Source organism: Pseudopodoces humilis, chromosome 8, assembly GCF_049639895.1.
Source record: "Pseudopodoces humilis isolate 2021_Gansu_Grassland_sample_001 chromosome 8, ASM4963989v1, whole genome shotgun sequence".
NCBI lineage: Eukaryota > Metazoa > Chordata > Aves > Passeriformes > Paridae > Pseudopodoces > Pseudopodoces humilis.
In genome coordinates, this window is record NC_142207.1 from 3,739,796 (window position 1) to 3,759,823 (window position 20,028).

Consider the following 20,028-nt stretch of genomic DNA (forward strand, 5'->3'; position numbering starts at 1 on the left):
TGAGCAATGGACTGGTCAAACCACTTTCAGTATGGTCACTTTAATTTTGAGAGCAGAGGCCACACCACCATCTACCCAAAATTGCAACCTAAAAATTATCTAAAAGCCTCTGAGCTGCTTCTTTGAAAGCTTCTGAGCTTTGAGACAATATAGAAATCACTGGTGGAGAGGTGCTTGTTCCCTTTGTCCACCAGTAATGTGGCCAAAAAAAACTTATGGGTAAGAGATGAGCACAGAAACTCCATTTTGACAGAGTGGATAACTAATTAGCACTCCATCTGAACTTGCAGTGTTTTATGGTGCCTCTTAAACCTGTTAGACAAAGACTCCTACTGAATGTGTAAGGGGTCACCTCAGGTATTTTGGAGGTGTGGACAGCCTGCTTTGCTGGGAGATAGTGGATTCCAGCACCTCTGAAGTATTTCTGAGCATTTAAAAGTAAATTATAGAAAGTCAGAAAACTTTACCATGGCCAAGAGTCTAGAATACAAATTTCTTTCTGTTCTGTTCCCTCTGAGGTTACCCTGCAATTGGGTTGCAGGGTTGGGTGCCTGCAAAACCCCAAATACCTGATTATTACAGGTGAATTCAGGGTGTAGAACATAAAATGTCTGTGAGGGTGATGAGGTCCTGGCACAGTTTACCCAGAGTGTCCGTGGACTCCACTTTCCTGGAAGTGTTCAAGGCCAGGTTGGATGGGGCATGGAACAACCTCAGATAGTGGAAGGTGTCCCTGTCCATGGCAGGGGGTTGGAATGAAATGATTTTTAAGAACATTTCCAACTCAAACCATTCCATGATTTAAAAAAACAAAAAAAAAACAACAAAAAAAATATGTCTGCATAAAAATAAAGTGAGCACTAAAATGGAAAGGTCTCTTTTCACACTTGTCTCTGTGTCTCAGTTTCCTGTACATTTATGTTCATCCCCAACTGTCATGTCCTGAGTCTTAAATTAATTTTTATTTTAAACACCAATGCAAATTTTGTGTGAAAAATGGTAGTGAGGGCTCTATCTAGCTAGATAGATGTTCTCTATCCAGCATGAAACACATCTTTGCAACAAGACTAAGTAAAAATGGACATTAATTCTCACAGTATTTCAGGTATGTTTGGAAGTATGGGGTTGTGGAGTGTAACAATAACCTGCAGTGATGGCAGAGGACATTTTTTTTCTGTGATCAACCATGGTGAATTGGCACAAGGATGAGATTGTGGCTTTGGCATCCTGAAGCATTTCTTGAAGAGAAGGGTTTGGGTACGGCCTGACCTGCACAGGCCACTTGTTTGTCCCTTGATCTCAAGGGAAAGGTTGTTTTTAATCCAAAGTGGGTGCTAGGAAAGGCTCCTATGTTCTGGAAAACACTTGCCTTGGGCTCTGTTCTTGCATCCTACAAGCCCCAGGACTTGTGATTGAGACCCGTGCCCCTGATTACGCTCAGCTTCCCTGTGTTCCATGTTTCCTTTCTGAAGCAGGAACGCCGTGCAGGGGAACCTGCTGTGCCTTGATAATACGTGCGTTCCCCAAGGCTCTTCTGCCAGCCTCTTCTGAGAATTAGCCATGTAAAACCTACACACACTGCCTGATTACACTGGTGATTGTGGGCCCAACTTCCTTCCCAGCTTTCTTCCCAGCTCTACCCAAGCTCTGTATCCTACGTGGAAATTGATTAGCTGAACTTCTTGAGTGCCTTGGGCTGCATGGCAGCCTGAGGCTCTGTTGCAGCATGGGGTGCTTGCAAAAAAAGGCTGAGTGTTACCTGCACTGCTCTGGCAGAGAATTAAATAACTGTTAAAATGTATGCTGCTTGCAAAATAGATATATCTGTATGTATGTAAATAAAAATAGGAATAAATATTTGTTCAGGGGAGTTTATGCCTCCTCTTTCAGCTGTAGCTCAGCAAGTCAGCGTGTCTCATAATTTCTTCAGAAATCCTACTTTGCAATGGAATTTCTTGACTTAAACTGAAAATATTTCTCTCTGAAGCTTACAATTCAATACATTGATGTTTTGTCTTTAATTTAATGATAAAAAATTGTAGCTGGAAATGCCCTTTTTTGGTTCCATTAGAGGTTTATTTCTGATATCTCCTTACTGAACCAATCCCAGATTTGTGCTCATGCTTCTCAAACCAGTTTGAGTAGAAGATGCTCTTCACAGAGAGAAGATGCAGATAAACAGTGATCCTTGGACATATTTGTCTCTGCTGCATCCTCAGCCTTCATTTTTTCTGATCATTTACCATTAATAGCTCCTTGCTCAAAATATCTGTGGCCCTTCTCAAACTGATGCTGGCTCCTTTTTCCTGAAAAAGAAAGGTCTTCTGCAAGTCTAATTTTGACTTGCTAAAATTTTAGCAGAGTTTGAGCAAAACTCCTACCAAGTGATAGTGAATATTCTAATAAGTAACAATTGGAAGAGCAATGTGGTGGTGATACGAGCTCGGTGAATTGCAAAAGTTGGGCACTTTTTAGAAATGTTCATGTCCAGAAATGTTTATGGACTGTCAGAATGCTGAGCTGTGGCCTTGGTTAATAAAGAGCAAACTGCCTGAGCAAGAGGAAAAAGAAACTCTGCTGCAGATAAGGTTTGAGAATTTATTTTTATTGATTTATATTTTATTATATTTTATTTTTTAAATTTATTGTTAAATGTCTATTTATTTTTATTTTTATAAAATATATTTATAATTAAAATTACATTTAAAGACTATATTAATAATTATATTAATATATAATTATATATAAGTAATTATACTAATGCAATATTATTATATTTAATTGTAGTTTATAAAATATAATAACAAAATTTAAATAAATATTTATTTTTTTTTTTTCCTCTTTTCTTCACTTTTACCCTCCTTTCTCCTTTTGGTTGCTGCTGATGGCAGGGGCTGAAGGGTTGGCCCTTTGACTAATGGTTGAGTCAGTAATTTTTCCCATTAAATTAATGTGTGTATTAAGAGGGACAGGAAGAATTGGTCTCTTGGGGAAGGAAGCAGCTTGGTAGCAAGGCATGGCCATTCCTTTGTGTTGTCGGGATGAGAAAGGAAAGGCATCTGCTGCAGGCCCTGGATTTATACACTCCTCTGGTGAGAGCCACTTGTGTCCCCCCAGATTGTCTGCCCACGGCCAGGCTGCAGTTTAACAGAGCATTTAGCAGAGCAGTCAGCACTTTTGTAGTGTTCATGTAAGGAGCCCTTCAAACCCAAAGAAAGGATTGTGTGTCCAAAAGTTTCCTGGAATTTTTTTTTTCCCTTTAAAGCAGTTGATCTTAAGAGAGATACGGTGCATTTCATAAGCCTTGTCTTATAAAAACAGGACGAGAGGAGTCTCCATGCTCTGAAGAAAGAAGATTAATTAATTAATTAAGAATCTTTTCTTCTGAGTGCAACAGGCTCCAAGTAACAAGTGAACTTTTCATTTCCAGTAATAGCAGAAATTACTTCAATAGCATGATTGTGAGCACCCGTGGGGCCATAATGTGAATGGTCTTTATTAAGGAATAGACTGAACTTCTGACTATCTTTCTTCCAGTCATTTCCACAGGCTATAAACAGTGCCTGGTTTGTTGCTATTAAAGGAGTCTATAGATGATGATGCTGAAAAGCATCACTGTTTAAGTATTCATGGCTTGACATTAACATGAAAAATATTTTCTTGAACATAAAGTGAATTTGGGTTCTCCTGTACATTATGGTTTTGTTCAGAAGTTACTGAGGCGGATGTTTGTGATACGAGGGAGATTTTGTTTGGTTTTGTGCTTTTTTATTTTAATTACTGGCCACTACCCCTCTGTTTTGCTGGATTTTTTAGACGTGTGAGAAGTCAGAAAAAATATCACAGGGTCAGTTCTTAGTACCTGATGAAAGAGCCTGGTCTTAGTTAACCATCAGGCCTCATTACATATTTGTTCCCATAAATGACTGCTCCAAGGAGTGACCTTTCCTGAATGCCATGGAATTTTGCTCAACAGTGCTGAGCAAAAGCTGAATCAGCCCATGATCTGCAGAGGTGATATTGAAGACATATCTCTCATGCACAGCAGACCTATGCATTAATCCTATGTTTTGGGGTCTTTAATTGCTTTAAATATTTGCTTCTGGATCTGTGTTTCACACATCTTATTTACATGGTTTATTTTTCATTTTATGAACAAATCGATAACCAGACAGACTCTTTACCACACTGGATTAGTTTTATTTATTCTCTTTGAACTTGATTAAAAAGCTGTCAAACATAAGTCTACATTTTATCAGCAGAATACTTTTACAAAACAGGGTAGGAGATGTGTATAGCTGGAAACATACATTTCAAAATGAAACAATATTTGGTATATTCTAGACAGTTACCCTTTTGTTTATCCATGACAACTGAAACTAACCATCAAATGCATAAATTGATTCAAGTCTAGCCAAGTAATCCTAAGGGCATATGAAAAGGCTTTTTTTAAAGTTCTTTCTAGATGAATTTTATGTAGTTCACCAATAAAGCATCCTCAGGAGCACAATACAAATGCTACAGAACATGAGATAGCTGGGGAAAGCGGGCAGATGTACAGTGTGATGAAGAATCAAAATGGATGTTACATTAAAATGAGCAGTCATGCAATGTCTTCATTTCATGTACTGCGTTTAAGTAAAAATGCCAAAGTTCCAATTCCATTTTTAATTTCTTTTAGGCACTATTATGCAAATAGTGACATTCTCATTTTGTTTGTGTTTGTTTATTTTATTTGTTTAAAAGCATTAAATGCAATTTTTTTTTTCCAGCTCTTGGGGTAGACAAATTGATTATCCATCATGTCTTTAATTTTCAACGTATATCAAAGAGAAAGGTAAATTATACTCAGATTAGCTATGAATGATCTCGTATCGCTGCTTTAATTAATTGCTTTTAATATACATACTTTAATCCGTTTTCCACAAACCTCCCCAATTATTATCTGTCTTTCTGTGCCATTGCATATGTTGGTAAACAGCATTTTCTATGGTCTAGGGCCATATGCTGTATGCTCAGCTTGCAGAAAAAGTGACACTTGGAGTGCTAGCATAATGAAACTCTCAAAGGGTTAATGCAGAATACATATAGGCAAATGTTGACAATATTTTTTATTCCAATGTTTGAAAATTAGACACAAAATCATCATTAAGTTTGCACAAAATGAGGCATCTGTCACTTGAAAGAAAAAGAAATATTTCAGAAATATGTTTACAGAAATGTAAAAATATTAGACATCAAGACAGATGTGAACGTTTTCAATAACAGGCCCTGTCTGTCAGTCTTCCTCCGAGCCGAAGATCTTGCTGTACTCGCTCAGCATAAGTTCAACTATCTGATTTTGGTACAGCATGTGGACTGCCATGTTCCCTGTCTCCTTTTCAGGTCTAAGGAGTGTTGGTCCAAACACAATTCCTAAGCTTTGTGTTGACATAAGATTCACGGATTCCTTGGCTGCTATCCTGTTGACAAAAGGAAAGAACTGGTTAAAAAAGAAGGGTGTCAGAGGAGTCACTATTGCTCTTGAAGCACATAGAGGCACTTTTTAACTGCTTCTCCTGATAGGGGTGTTTGTTTGATTAACTTATCAAAAAGAAAGAAAACAGGGAGGCAAGAGAAATTTCTGCCAGTGTGACAAACAAGGAAAGGAGGGCTTTTGTAGTGCCAGGGAGAAGATTCCCTGCTTCCCTTAACATGGTCTCCAGCACTGAAAGAGTTGTGAAAACCAAAAAAAAGCCCCTTAATACAGAGCTCATATGAAACACATTCCTTCTGCTAATTTAAATCCAATAAAGTGAGTATGGTCTGAAATGGATTGTGAAATTTATGTAACTAAAGACTTTTGCATGCCTTATCCTGACACAAAGTTTCTTGAAAGACACAGAGACCACATACCTTAATGAGACGACTTAGAAAATAATGGTAAGGATTATAACCTTTGATATCTTTATTACCCACAAAATTACAAGAGAAGGACTATTATTATTAGAAGTTGATCTTGTGTCTGTATTAAGACTTAATATTCCTGTGGAAAGGGCATTAAGGATGGAGAAGTCTGGTCTAAGAACAGTACAGGTTTAATGGATTGAGTTTAGGTAGGAAGTTTGGCATAAATCTCTGCGGTGGTGAGTACAGACTAAGTAGAAATCCATTTCCCTCAACTCTCCAGAATATATTATGTATCCTAGGGTTGGAAAGACTAGTAAATGAAGATACATATTTTATAAATAAATTGCACAGCTCCACCAAGGAATGCAAACTAAATGCAGCTTTATTATGTAAATGTTTGAATTGATGGATGCCTCCTTAACCTGCTAGCTTTAACTTAAGTATTCCAAGTGGATTGTTGAAGCCAAGTTCTGCTTTTCCCCCTCCTCTGCCATTGTCACTTACCTTTTTAAAATCCAGACAGCCATTTTAAAAGCCATCACAGCTGTCTCTGTTTTCCCGTGCCTGTTGCTGAACTTACAGCCAGCCACACTATAAGGGAAAGAAACTTTGCGAGACCTGATGGCTCCAGGCACTTAAAAGAGTATTTCTTTCATTTTAGTGGGTGGGTCACACAGCAAAAAGCATCTCTTGTGGATTTGTGCCAATCTTGTCGTTTACCACATTGCTGGAGCATCAACACTCATGGGTTTTTTTCCCATATATAAATAGGAAGAATTACTTCGTTCTGCCTCATGCTAGTAACCGTGGTGTCCATTGCACAAAACACTCTCCATATGGCACTGATCAGATTGGCTTAACTATTAGTTTCTTAAAATATAGCATCTTCATTAATTTTTTTAAAAATTAATTATCTTTCCTCTGTGGTAATATTAATATATCATCTCTTCTCTTAGGAGTTCATAAAGTCTCAAAAGTTAGAAGTTTTGTTGCCAAGCGACTGCGTGGGCTTCTGATGGATGTCACACATCTTTACCACAATTAAAAATGTTACAGAGGTGACGAGATTGTTTTTCTTAATGCCACTTATGCAGAGGCATCTACAGCAAGCTTGGGGACCTCTCCAGGAGAGAAACTTGGTTTCTGTTGAGCTTGTTCTGTGGTAAAGGTTGGAAACTTCATAAAGTATTTGGAGATGACATCAGCATGAGTAGAGATGCATGTGTGGCGTCAAGTTCATCACCTTTGTCTTGGGTAGCTTTAGAAATAATCAATTTAGCAGCATCAGCCATGGTCTTGAGACAAGAGGGTGTTGATAATGGGCAGCATTGATGGAGCTGGAGGAGAAGCTCCTTGCAGGGAGAAGGAGGCAATGGACCACAGATGAACGGAATCTGGGTGAAGAAATGTGGCAACAGAGCTCAGTTTACTGAAGGGACCGGGGGTGGGACTGCCTTCCTTTGTCTGTAAAATCTGGAACAAGATGTTGAGATCCCATCTTCCTGATGGGGACACAGAAAATGGAAGATGCATGGCCAACCCCTCTGCTTTTGCCTGCCATCTTTCTGAAAGAGAATAATTCCCCTGGTTTATCCTGGAGATTCCATCCTTCTCATGGCATCCTGGCAAAGTCCAGGCATGATGGCATTTCCCAGCAATCAGGAGGTGGGGCTATGGCACGAGGCAATGGAGGCTGTGAGTGGTGTGAGTTGATGATGGAAAGGAACTGGCTGTGGTTCATCAATGTGTAACGTGGCATTAAGAGCATTTCTGTAAATTTGGGTTCCCTCAGCATAATGCTAGAATAAACAGTACTGTACTGAGAAAATATCCTGAAAATCCTTGATATATTCATGTAGTTTCACTTGTTTTCACTATACTAACAAAAAAACCCCATAAACCAAGAGAACCTGGAAACATGGAAAGTCTGAACAGTTAAATAATTTGCAGTAAAGCACAGCTACTGAATAAATAGAAGGAAGGACTTCAATCCACTCTGAAAAGAATAATTAGAAGTTTTGGACTTCGTGTCTTTTTGGATTACAAACATTTACCAAAGAAATTCTATAACTGATATTTTTATCATCTCTCCACAAAAGAAGTCAAATCAAATCAAAATATAGTATGCATACAATGCTATTGCTATAGCTACTAGGTGAAATTGAGTTGTTAAAAGAGAAAATATTGAAAAAATGGGCAAGAATTCTTTTTTTGGCAAGAAAAAGAACAGAAAGAGTGACACACCATTTTCAACATAAAGAGTGAAAGGAAATGCCAGAGGTACTTTTTGTCAAGCTCAAATGAAAGGAGCAATGATCCATCAATTTAAGGTTATTTTAGAAACAATCTATAATCCGGTGCCACAGTTGTTGGCACTATATCAAGAAATTGTTGGGTGCTATGCTGCACTAGATTATTTCTTTCTTTCTCCAAAATAACTGAGTTTTGAGAATGTCTTCAGTCCTTAAAATCACAAGTCAGGAGAAAAGCAGAAAATATACTTCTCATTATTAATAGTAATGAAATTAATGATGAATTAAAACAGCAGAAGTGTCTGATAGCAGGGCTGTAGTGTCAATGGCAGATATATAAGGAAAAATACTTGGAATTTATGCTTTGGCTGTTGCCAAGGCAACTGCAATCTGGAAAACGTGTGACGGAGAGCAGGGCAAGTCTACAGCTAAGAGGGTCATTGTATGGTGAGTTGGCTCTCTAGTTCCATTAAACCTACACTTTTCAAACTCTCTAAGTAAAATCATTATTAATTTTGACATTTGGAAAGCACACTGGATTATTGCTCCAAACGCAGTAGGTGTTAGGAAATGTTCTTCATCCATTTTTACTTTCTAGTAACTGCTGAGGAGGAGAAAGGGTTTCTGCAGTGACTCTGACTCCTTAACATCTTAATATTCCTATTGCACATAAAAAAATGAGGAATTCAGTGTACTTAGGGAGGAAAATCCATTGGAAAGGACACTTTTACCGTAGGCTGGAAAGTGTTGGAGGGTAGAGCCAACTGCTTTGAGAACTGCTCACTTTTACTTTCTTATCCTTTTCCAGCCTATGAGGATTTAATTTTGCTCCATGTCAGGGGTGTTTCTCCCCTTAGCAGAACTGGTTTTAGCCATGCCTGGTATTCTTTCACTGTTTTAAATTATATTTAAGGGTAACTTTTCAATACGTTAATCCTGTTATTCTTCCATGAACTGGTAATATTGACTGTGGCTGAAGGACAGCACATTACAAAATGAGGGAGTCAGAAGGAGAAGGGGTCACTTGGAATGAGGTTACAGGCTACAATGGCTGGCTGGTGTAGGAAATGCCATCCCCTGAATTCAGTGGAGGACTGAGGGGTAAAAGTAGGTTTTGTTCTGATCAGGATCCTGTCCTCCAGTTAGGCACAATATTTGTGTTCACTAGGGAAGTATCTGTCCCTAGAGACAGAGACCAAGACCAACACAGAGGCCAAGAGAAATTGAAGATAAATAGGAATAAATGAAACTCCACCAAAAAGATTAAAAATGCTGTCTTTGTGTCATGCCTTCTCTTGGTACAGGAACAAACCTTTTGAAATTAGGACCCAGCTCCTCTCTGGGTGGGGTATTCCTTGACAGCCCATTTGGGTGGGTTTTGTACCTTTGCTGGACTGTGCTGGCAACCACTGTCCTAGAGTTGCTCACCCTGATGGATGACGGGACTGATTTGAAATGTAAGTTCCTGTGAACTGCCTTAATAGGTCAAAGTGTGTGCCTCCCATTGATTCACTTTGCCAATAATTATCCTCAAATTAGCCAATATCTCCTTCCTATCTATTCTCAGGCATATGCAAATGTAATGTTGTAGCTTAAGGACTTGGCCCTGGTAAGGGCTCAGCTGCCTTCAGCTCTCCCCAGCAATAATTCTGTTAACAGGCCTCTTCACTGCACTGGTACAGGCCAGTTTTTATGCAGCAGCTTTCTGACTTCTGGTATTGCAGAGCTCGCGATCAATTTGTTAAAATTTGTCTCTTATGATGAACAGCTTCCAGCTCAACATTTTACGCTGCTCTCCTTCCCAAATGCTGGTTCACAGGAGTTAAAAAATAACAGGTATTGCATACTTTGCTTTAGTGACAAGACATTTGGGAAGGAATCATCCAACCTTGAAATAAAATCTTTATTGAAAGCAATTCTACATCCATGCCAGTCAGATACATTGTATGATCAGAGGAGGTGTCCCAGGGGAAAGCTCAGTGCTGTAGACAGGGTTGATTACTTGGACCTCCTGTCAGTTCTTAACTCATTGACAGTGGCTGAGACATTCAGTACAACTTTGTTTTCTTTATTTGGAAGTAAAGTTAATATACTTACCTTAACTGTGCCAAATGTACTGGAAAATAACCTGATAATAAAACGTACCGTCCTAGGAAGTGATAATGTCTGTGTGTGTATAAGCACATTTTCAGGCTTTTGCAGCTGGGTTTTTCTGTGTTAGGAAGGAACCACAGCTACAACATGATGCACAGATAACCTAAACTATCAGGTTTTTTCCTCAACATATTTCCTTTTCATTTAAAGCCTGTTACACTTTCCTGAGATACTGTGTATCACATCCACATCATTTTCTGTCGTCAATTTATTTCAGTTCAGCTGCAGTCATTGTTTTTTGGGAAGAACTTGAGTTGATTTTGTACTAAAAAGACAAGTGAACTGCAGCTTTGAGAGTCTTTTTAATGTACAAATAGCAGTCCTTTACCAGATCAAAATCTTGTAGAGATATCCATACCCAGCTGGATTCACCAGCTGAGGAGAGAAACCAAAATACACACAATTGTGCAGGAAGAGTGCAGGGCCTGTGCATGACTTAATTCCATCTTGGGAAACTTATGGAGGTAACTGGTGGTAAAGGAGCCCCTGATGCCACAAACTCTATTTGTGTAAATTGTTCAATTCCTTGCACTGCTACATAGATAAATTTCAAATTTAGCATTACATTCAGATTCTTGATATTTTATGAATGCAGACTAAACCTTATTATTTTCTATATGGGTGGTTTGCTCAGGTGCATTACAGTGGCATTCACCAGCTGATGAAGCTAAGCAGAGCAGGCATCATCAGTGGAATCCTCAGCTTGTGAGATCTGTACACTGTGATGGGAACAGGGAGATTGGTGTGTACAGAACTGAGACCTAAGGCTTCTGCTTATAGAGGAGCTCCAAAACACTGCAATGTCTATCCTTTTCCAAATGTACTGTGTGGTTTCCTCTGCAACAAATAAGCACAATTCAGGGGTCACAGTGCACTAACACAGTTTTAAGCTACTTGCATCTAGCTGTGTAAAACATGAAGGCATTTTAAATCCCTGTTTGTTCCATAGGTAGAATTTGAAACAATAGCTAGGCTGGTAATAGAGAAACCAGGTCATGGCATAGGATATGTTACAAGAGGGGTCAGAAATAGTTCAGACATACTTAAGAGCTTGCTTTTGCTGAAAATAGCCTCGATGGCTCCTGGCCTACAGAAACTCCACGGGCTTCCTGTGCTCTGCAGCTGTGGGTTCATGTTACAGCTCTTTGGGAAAAATCCCTTCTCTTCAGTCACTCTGGGATACAAGAACGAGCACTTGATGCTGTCTTCCTCCACAGACTAGGCTTTAAAAGTGACCATTGGGTGGCTATTTATAGCACCTGGACAGCTGACAGGGACCTGGTGGAGAGTGGGCTTCCTCAGGGGATCCCCCGCATATCTCACAGCAGGAGCCCTTCCCTGGATGAGCTGCCTTGGAGCCTGGCCCTAAATGAGAATAATAACTAAACTAACTCCGAACATTGCTTCACAGTTGGCTGAATAGACTGTGAAAAGCTGAAGAAAGGCATTTATTCTGGCTTAGCCTGGTTTAATAAGAGAACAGTTAAAAATAAAGTCTCCTCAGCACTGGGTGAACTTTGCTTCCCGTGTGACAACCCTGCAGAAGAGCATGGGGGCTCTTGCACACACCTCACAGAATGCCTGGCTTGTGGAGAAAGACTTTATCTTCTGGGTGGCTGAGGACAGCATGTAAAAACACATTTAGGTATCTAAAGATACTGCAGCCTCTACAGGGGCTTCATTCGGGACAGTGCTTTGGAGAAGTCCTGCTTGTTCTTCTGCACGAGGGGAGATGCTCCTGCTCCACTGAGGAGCTGTGAGGGAGGGTCACAGTTTATCTGTGCCTCAGCCTCGGGATTGTTTGTTTTCCTGGACATCTGAGTCCTGGAAGCTCCAAAGGCAGGAGGGGCACACTGGTGCATGGACTGCAAAGGCAGGAACCTATCACCACAGTGTGGCACCCCCAAGGACCTTGGTGTGGGCAAAGGATCAGGTCCCACTCCCCCAAACCAAATTGTATCACAGAGATGAATTCAAAATCTTTCCACTAAATCTTCCCTATTACAAAAATACCAATCCTCCCTTTTGGAAAACTGATCCAACTGGGTGACCTGCTAGGTTCTTCCATTTACTGACAACCAGCACTCTGTCCTCCCAGTTTGGCTTGGGTTTTAATTTGTTGTGTGTGAATGCAAGCTGGTTCTGACTGGTGCTCTAAAGAGGACAGATCTGGCTGGTCCATGCTGCTGTTGTGCCTGCAGTTTGCCTGTTTGGGCACAGCCTTTTGGTAGGAGTCAGCTGAGGGCCATGAACTTCCTCAAGGAGCATCCTGGACTCCTCTGGCTGCAGCTCTGTGCACAAGGTGTTAATTTTTGCCTTCTTTAGTAGCTCTTCAGCAGCAAATTTAGCTCAAACAAGAGCAATTCCTTGCTCAAAAGTCACACAGGCACTGTGAGCATGCGCCTCTCTTTGGGGAGGGGATGCAGGACAGAGCAAAACCCCTGTGACAGATGTTGGGCAGATGCTGATGCACTTCTTAGAGGTGTTTGGATAGTAGAGTGACAAAGGCAGTGTGAGACTGTAGAATAACATGTGCACAGACAGAAGTACCTTAATGCCTAAAATGTATTTTTGGCTGGTGGTGTAATTTCTGCTATGCTTGATTTTTTTTTTTTTTTTATTATTTACTTTTAATTCTACTTCTGATATATATTTTTTTTTTTCTCCAGAACAAATAACTTATTGTAAAGACCAACCTGTCATAGGTCCTGGATTTGTATGCTTTTGTGGCCTGTGTGGTTCAGAAGGCAATAGATAGTTTTAAATAAATAAAGCTTTAACTTTGTAAATTGCTTAAATATTTTTGTTCAAGAATGCCTGAAGCTACATTTTCTTGTAACATTAAAAATAAAAAGCAGTTAGTAACAATCTTGCTTAAATCACGAATTGTAAATATAGGACCTTTATCGTCAGCACAGCACATCCAAAAATGTCTTTGTAAAATAAATCAAATTATATGAGTTAATTGATTCCAGGCAACATCAGCAACTGCAGGTGGAAACTGAATAACAGGATGTTTATTAATGAGGGACTATTAATCAAAATTGACAATATCAATTCCTGTTTCTTTTATTTGAATTCTACCTGTAAAATCCATGAACATACTCACTGGATTTTAAAATAAAAATTTAAAAGTAAAGAAAATGCTGACACTTGGGATTTTAGCTTTAGATGTAGGGCTATTTGTTTAAACAGCAAAAGGATATCCTAAATCCAATTTGACAGGCAATGCCAAAGATGCCAGTGGTAATTAATTAGCACTTAATTTAGACCACAGAACAACAGGATATGGAATTGGTGCTCAGTGCCATTTCCCCTTAGGCTTCATCTCATGAGGGTCAGGAGTATGGCTGTTGCATTGAAGGTCAGTAAATAAATTGGGGGAACACATTGACACTGGGCTTTTCATGATAGATATCCTTCACCCTTATTGCTGCCTCTGGCTATGGCTGATGAGAAAAGGACTGCAATTGTTCTGTGAAGAATGTTGTGGTGCCCAGGCTCGAGTGGAGCAAGGTGGTACCTGAGCTCAGGAGGCCAGCAGTCACCGTGCTGGCAGAGAAATGCCCCAACTCTGTGCCTGGGCTGGAAATAAACTCTTGACTGTAGCAGAGAAAGCTTGAGGAACTCTGACAGGCGAGAAAATTCACTTAAAAGCAGCCCTTAAGTTTGCTAGATTTGTGAGCTTAGCTCTAGATTAAGCATAATTAAAATCAAGGGAAGATTTTTAAAGTGAGGTTAGAAACTAGGTCAGCAAGGGAAAAAACACATTTCCTTATTATCCTCTTGTCTTTGTCTTATAATATTTGGTGCTCCTCCATAGAGCTAAAGGCTCTTAATAAAGGTGGATTAATGTTATTAGCAGCATTGTTTCCTGATGGGGACACTGAGGCTTTGATGTGCTTAATGATGGACAAACAGAAAATATGTGGCAAAAAAGGAAAACCACAAGTTCTGGGTTGTAACTCGGTGAGAGAAGCCCCTCTGAGCAGCACACCCAAGCAGAGGGGATATGGAAAACACACAGGACACCCTGTCCCTTCTTCCCAGAAGTACATCAATGGCATTCTTTGGTTCAGATTTACTGGTTTGAAAGGTAGAAAGATGATGAGCCTCTGTATAATAATTTAATCCTCCTGCTCCCAATAAAATTAGTGCATCTGTCAGATGCTTCCACACTCTCTCTTCCAGTAATCTCTACCTTTCAAAGGAGGGCCTCAGATGGAGGGTGTCAGCACTGGCACAGTTATTCAGTGATGTTACAGCTTCCTGAAATCACTTCTCACAAACTGTACCTTACTATGCCTAAATAGTCCAGTTCCCCATGTCCCACAGGGTGCTGAACAATGTGAGCTTCAGTATTTACAGCAGGGTGGCTCTGGTTGCACAGTAGTGCAGTTTTATCCCCTTGGTCCCCTGAAGGGCTGTCTGCATTGCTACATCATGAAAACACTGAGTTTAGACAGCAGCCTCTGCTCAGAAAATGTATTTTGGAAGCCCCAGGTCAAGAGTTATTTTAACTTTCACTTCATCGGACCCTTTGCAGCATCTCTCTCTGGGCAGCAAGTGAAATTTTGATTACTCTGGAAGTCACTGACAAAAATCCCAGCAACTGGAAGCCACAACGGAGTCAGAATTTCTCCTTATATGAGCTTAACTTTTCTCATTTTGGGTGATATCTGCTTTTACTAAGTGGAGTTACTGCTTTTGACTATGTTCAATCTATAACCTCTTGCAGCCTTCAATTACAGCCTTTTTGTGCTATAATCCAGTTGACAGCAAATAACTCAGCCCTGGATATGACAGGTTTACTTGCTGACTTAGAGCCCAGAAGGGGCAATTGAGTGGAATTTCAGCCTGGGATGTTGAGCTATAGACATCCTGCTCAGAAATTCATCTTTGCTTGTGAGTCTAGAGCAGCCCATGAAAAACACAGTTTCATTATCAATACATTGGTTTTGTCCAGTGTCATGAATGAATTATTCAGTTCTGTGAGAAACCCAGTGATTTTTGACATTGAAATCAGAGAATGTGGCAAAGAATTCCACCAAAGTCAGGGAACACAGTCTCGCCAAAGTTTTCCTTTTCTGTGAATTTTTATATCCTAGGATCACTGAGTCATTTGGTTTAGAAAAGATCTCTAAAAATATCAAATCAAAGCATTGTAATTACTTCATAAATTATTTTGTTTCAAGTCTTTTTTAAATAATGAAAAAAATTCAAATGTTGACCTATTAACTGTCCCCAGTATAAAATCTCCATATTTTTTATCCCATATTATCACCATCTTGTTGTTTAAAATGAAAGTCTTTTTGCAGCAATCTACCCAACAGAGATGATTTTCTATGGGATCTGACCTCAACCAGGATTCCTCCTCTTCCAGGTTCAGTTTTGAGCTCTCCACAAGCTGTGATTGCAATATATATATGCGCTGCATTTGTATCAGATTTGAAAGATGCTTTAACATGCCTCCCAGCACCACGATTGTTTCAGCCCTGATACTGAGCATGAGTAGGATGAACGCAGCTCTTAAATGCACTAGTGAGTATGTGCCACGAGTCTTTGATTTCTTTAAACTTATTTACATTTTACTCGCCCTTGAGCAATGAATTTACTATGTCAGCATTGTCTTTTCTACTTACACTTCGTCTGTCTTGTCCGCTCACCTTAGCTTGATGTTTATTTTTTTGTGCACGTGTTTAAGTCCGCTGCACTAAATGCAGGGACTGCCTGGAGTGGAGGATTTTCCATATATTGTGTCTTTCTAAGAAGCACCCTTTGTAGTACTGCAAGTTCTGCAATATTTCCTGGCTTTATATTAACTTTGAATATTCTCATTAGTTCCTTTAAAGTCAAATACCCATTCACACTTATGCTGGTCTCAGATGACTCTGGTCTATCTGCCTTAGATACTTTACAAAGTCTTTATTCTCTACACAGCCAGCCCTACCTCTCTTTAGTCATTGTATTTCTTTCATCTTTGAAGCTTCAAGTGACCAGATTTCCCAATATCTGCTTCTGTCTGACCCTTATCAAAATCCACATTAAAAAACCTGCTGAGAAAACATACAAGAGTCTCTTAAACCTCCTAACCCAAACCATGTTTGACAGAGATTGAAGGATTTAGGAACAACAGGGACAATCTTGCTGTTGATATCAAGGCCCCAATATCAATCATTAGTCTTTGGACAACTCACAGAGTAAGTGGCTTCCAGGACACCTCTCTGTAGGTGCTGCCTCTCCAGCAGAAAATGATAGCCTGGAGTGAATGTTTGTAAATGCATCTACAAGCTTAGAAAGTGCCTCTTTAGCAAGCACATATTGTAGTATATAGGATGCAGAGCTGGATAAACATAATTTAATATGAGAGGTAATGGAAAGATCTTACTGTGTAATCTGGAAAGGTTAAGCAGCTCCTCACCATAGAGGCCAGCTGAGATCCAAAATGTGTTCAACAAGACTTGAAATTTGCCCTGTGATAGAAATCTCAGGGTTGGCTCTGAAACCAGAGCAGCTGCAGTGACTTCCATGGGGTAGATGTTCTGAAGGAATGAAAACTCATTCTGATGACACTTTTATGAGACCTTTATCCAGACATGGAAACAATCTGTGTTGTCTGAGGAGGTTAAAGTTGCCTGCTACTACTGCTGCCACAGCCCTGTGGAAATCCTCTCTGGGCTGAGAGTTTGAACAAGGCAAACTGATGTTCCCAGTAAACTTCACTTGCTGGAAAGCTTCCATATGCTCTAGGGCTGTCCCATATGCCCTGTGCTGATTGTTTGGTGGCTGCTGATGGTGTTTGGTGAAGGCCTGCACTTGGCAGTGGGGATGGCAGTGATCTGGGAGGTGAGAACAGTTTCCAGATGGATGAAGTGCTATCCTGAGGTGGTCTGGGGAGCCTGAGTCTAGTGCTGACACAGAGAACATGGTGCAAAAAAGTTTGTGCTTTTTCCACAAAGGTGCTAGGAGAGCTACAGGGGGAGCTGTAAAAACTACAGGACTTTACTAAATTCCTTTCTCTTGGCTTATCTCCATGGCAAGGGGTGTTCTTCTGGAAGACCACAGCAAAGCTCTGGAGAGGACGTGGCAGTGCTATCTAATGTCAGGGCTGAGGTGGATGCAGAATCCTCAGCTTAGAGGAGGTAACTGGTTGCATCTTGTGGACCAGGGGAGGAGGCAAATTGGCTGGAGAGAGCTGCTTCACAGATTTATGATTTTACATAGCGCCATAATGCGTAATGTACGAAAAGATAAATATTTTCCATTCAGCAACATCTTGCTGTATTTTCATCTAACTCTATAATTTTAATTATAAAGTGAACATAACCTGTATCAAATTATGATTTTGTTAACATATTGAATGAGGACAAGAAAAATAAATACCAGATTTTATACTGTACAGGCACATGAAGGTATAGTAAAAAAATCTGGTTTCCTTGACCACATTGTCATAATATGCATATATAACTGCTTATTGAATCCAGGCTGTGTAGACAACAGAAAGAACACTGGCTCCATACCATCACAATGCATGCCCACAACAAAGAGGAGGAAAGAACAGGCTCTTTCATTGTGTGTTTCTAAGTATTACCAGCAGAAGGGCTAAAACTACCTCTGTCTGAAGTGTATCTATACACCCATGCATAAGTTATTAACGGGGCTCTCTCAGCACAGTTGCTGAAAATATTAATATATTCAAATTATATTCTAGCTACTGCAAAAACAGTAGATCAGACAAATGTATTAAAATCTCTTCAGACAAAAGGAGTCATGTTATTTATAAAGTTCCTCCCCCCCCCCTCCTTACTGGAACACAAACCTTCATTGTATAGAGTACACGAGAATGCAAGATGATCCTTAGATGTCAAAATGTGGCTTCAAGTTTGAATGTAATCATAAAACAGTGACTCCAACGCTCGCCATAAACAAATTGTCACTGGCATTATGTAACTTGGACTATTCACAAAGTATAAAAGATGGGAAGAATAAAAGGTGGCTGCCAAGCACTATGGGCCAAATCCAAAGGTCGTGCCAAATTGCGCCAGTGGGCTGGGAATTGCACACCCAGCGTGGAATTCGGATTTACACTGCTCGGTTCTTGGGCTGCTTAGAGTGAGATTAAGGCTATTTTTTATTCAGTTTGTCAGTAAGGAGGCAAAGCAGCAACCAGTGGCTTCTGCAGCCCCCCTGCTTGCTCTTAGTGGGAGATGGGAAAGCGGGATAAAAGTTTCCTAATTGCCACAGGACCCATTTTTGTACAGAGTGGCTTTCTGGGCTGCAGGCAGGCAGAGTCAGCCACCAGCAATGCAGCCTGGAAAGGGAGCCATCGCTGTCAAATCTGGTGGTCTTAAATTTTTCATGTTAGTATTATGTAGGGTGCTGCCTCTTTGGGCTGAGACCCTGCCCTCCGCCCAGACTCCTCTGGAAAAATGATTAATGAGGGAAGACCAATCACCAAGGCAGAAGGTCTTGTTTGTGAAAAACCAATTAATTTATACTTTCCTTCAGTCCAGACTTTAGGTGTAAAGTACATCTGAAAACAAATGCACTGCACAGATTTAAATTGCAGTTAATGGTTTGTGTTAATGCCCCACCAAACTAGGTGGTTGCCCACTCTTGCTTTTCCCCTGCCCTTCCTTTAAAAAGTAAAATGACATTTTTTTCCCCATCCTGAAATAATTGCTGAAGCAGAGATACTGGTTTAACTCATTATGAATTATTAGTGGAAAAGTGGGTCTCAGAAGTATGTTACATCTGAAATATTTTTCGTCACTTGAACATGTGCCGTCCAGAACTGGCCCTGTTCTACCAGGCACTGGGAACAAACACTTTGCATTCACAGATGCTCCTAATTTGGTGTGGTTTGGAGTGTAATTTAGATCAAACGTATCCATGTAAATGAGTCAGGGTTTCTTAATTAGGTGCCTCTAAAGAAAAGACTTGGACCACATCAGTAGGTGTGGGTGTGGTGCCCACAGTACTGGAATCTTTCTATAGATGAAGCTTAGTTTTGTTCAGGCATACTGTAGGTTTTTCTTTCCTTTTTTATTTTTTTCTTTCTGTTTTTTTTCTAAAGCACAATAATAAATCTGCAGATGGCATAGACATAAAGACGCTACTTCAGAGGAGCTGTCTAAAACACTGTCTCTTTGGCAAATGCCTTAAAGTAGGTCATTCTGCTGTGATTTAGGTTTATATTTCATTGCCAGCTTTTTGTTCCCATTACAAGTAGGGTGCATTCCAGTCCACAGACTTGCTCTTCTTTTTTTTTTTTTCTTTTTTTTTCCGATTGGTTTTTATTTACAAGAATTTCTAGATCTTCATAAGAAAATGGCCAATACCCTGCCAGAAGTAGTAATCATGCACTTGACCACAAAAAGAGATGTATGAAGGTGATAGCCTGTAAATATTGGAATGTAAAGTACCATTCTCTGGAAGGAAAAATTGTATTGATTCTCTTAACATGGTGATTGAAATGATTGTTGCATCTTTTGCAGTGTGTGAAAAAGGATTTGATCTAATATCATCCCAGAACCCTCACAGAGCAGGGCCCTTGTTGTTCAGGTGTTTGCTTTTGCTTTTTACATGTTTACCACTGAAACTCACATATTTTATAGCTTATTAAAAAAAAAATAAATCAGGGTCTGTTTTTCCATCAAAGTGCTGGGGGATTTACATGCCAAACTCTCACTAGCCTTAATGAATTACCTGCATAAATTCCCTTTCAATCAAT

General features: G+C 39.9%; 1 protein-coding gene across 3 annotated transcripts in view; it reads right to left on the minus strand.

Annotated features, from left to right (window-relative positions):
* Positions 1 to 4,194: 4,194 nt before the first annotated feature.
* The window catches only part of ARHGAP15 (Rho GTPase activating protein 15), a 322,272-nt gene continuing 306,438 nt past the window's right edge, over positions 4,195 to 20,028 (minus strand). For all 3 annotated transcript variants that reach the window (XM_014249190.2, XM_088059241.1, XM_005519597.3), the window contains one exon: positions 4,195 to 5,462. In XM_014249190.2, coding sequence (XP_014104665.2) covers positions 5,279 to 5,462 — 184 coding nt within the window. In that variant the 3' untranslated portion in view covers positions 4,195 to 5,278. The remainder of the gene's footprint in view (positions 5,463 to 20,028) is intronic.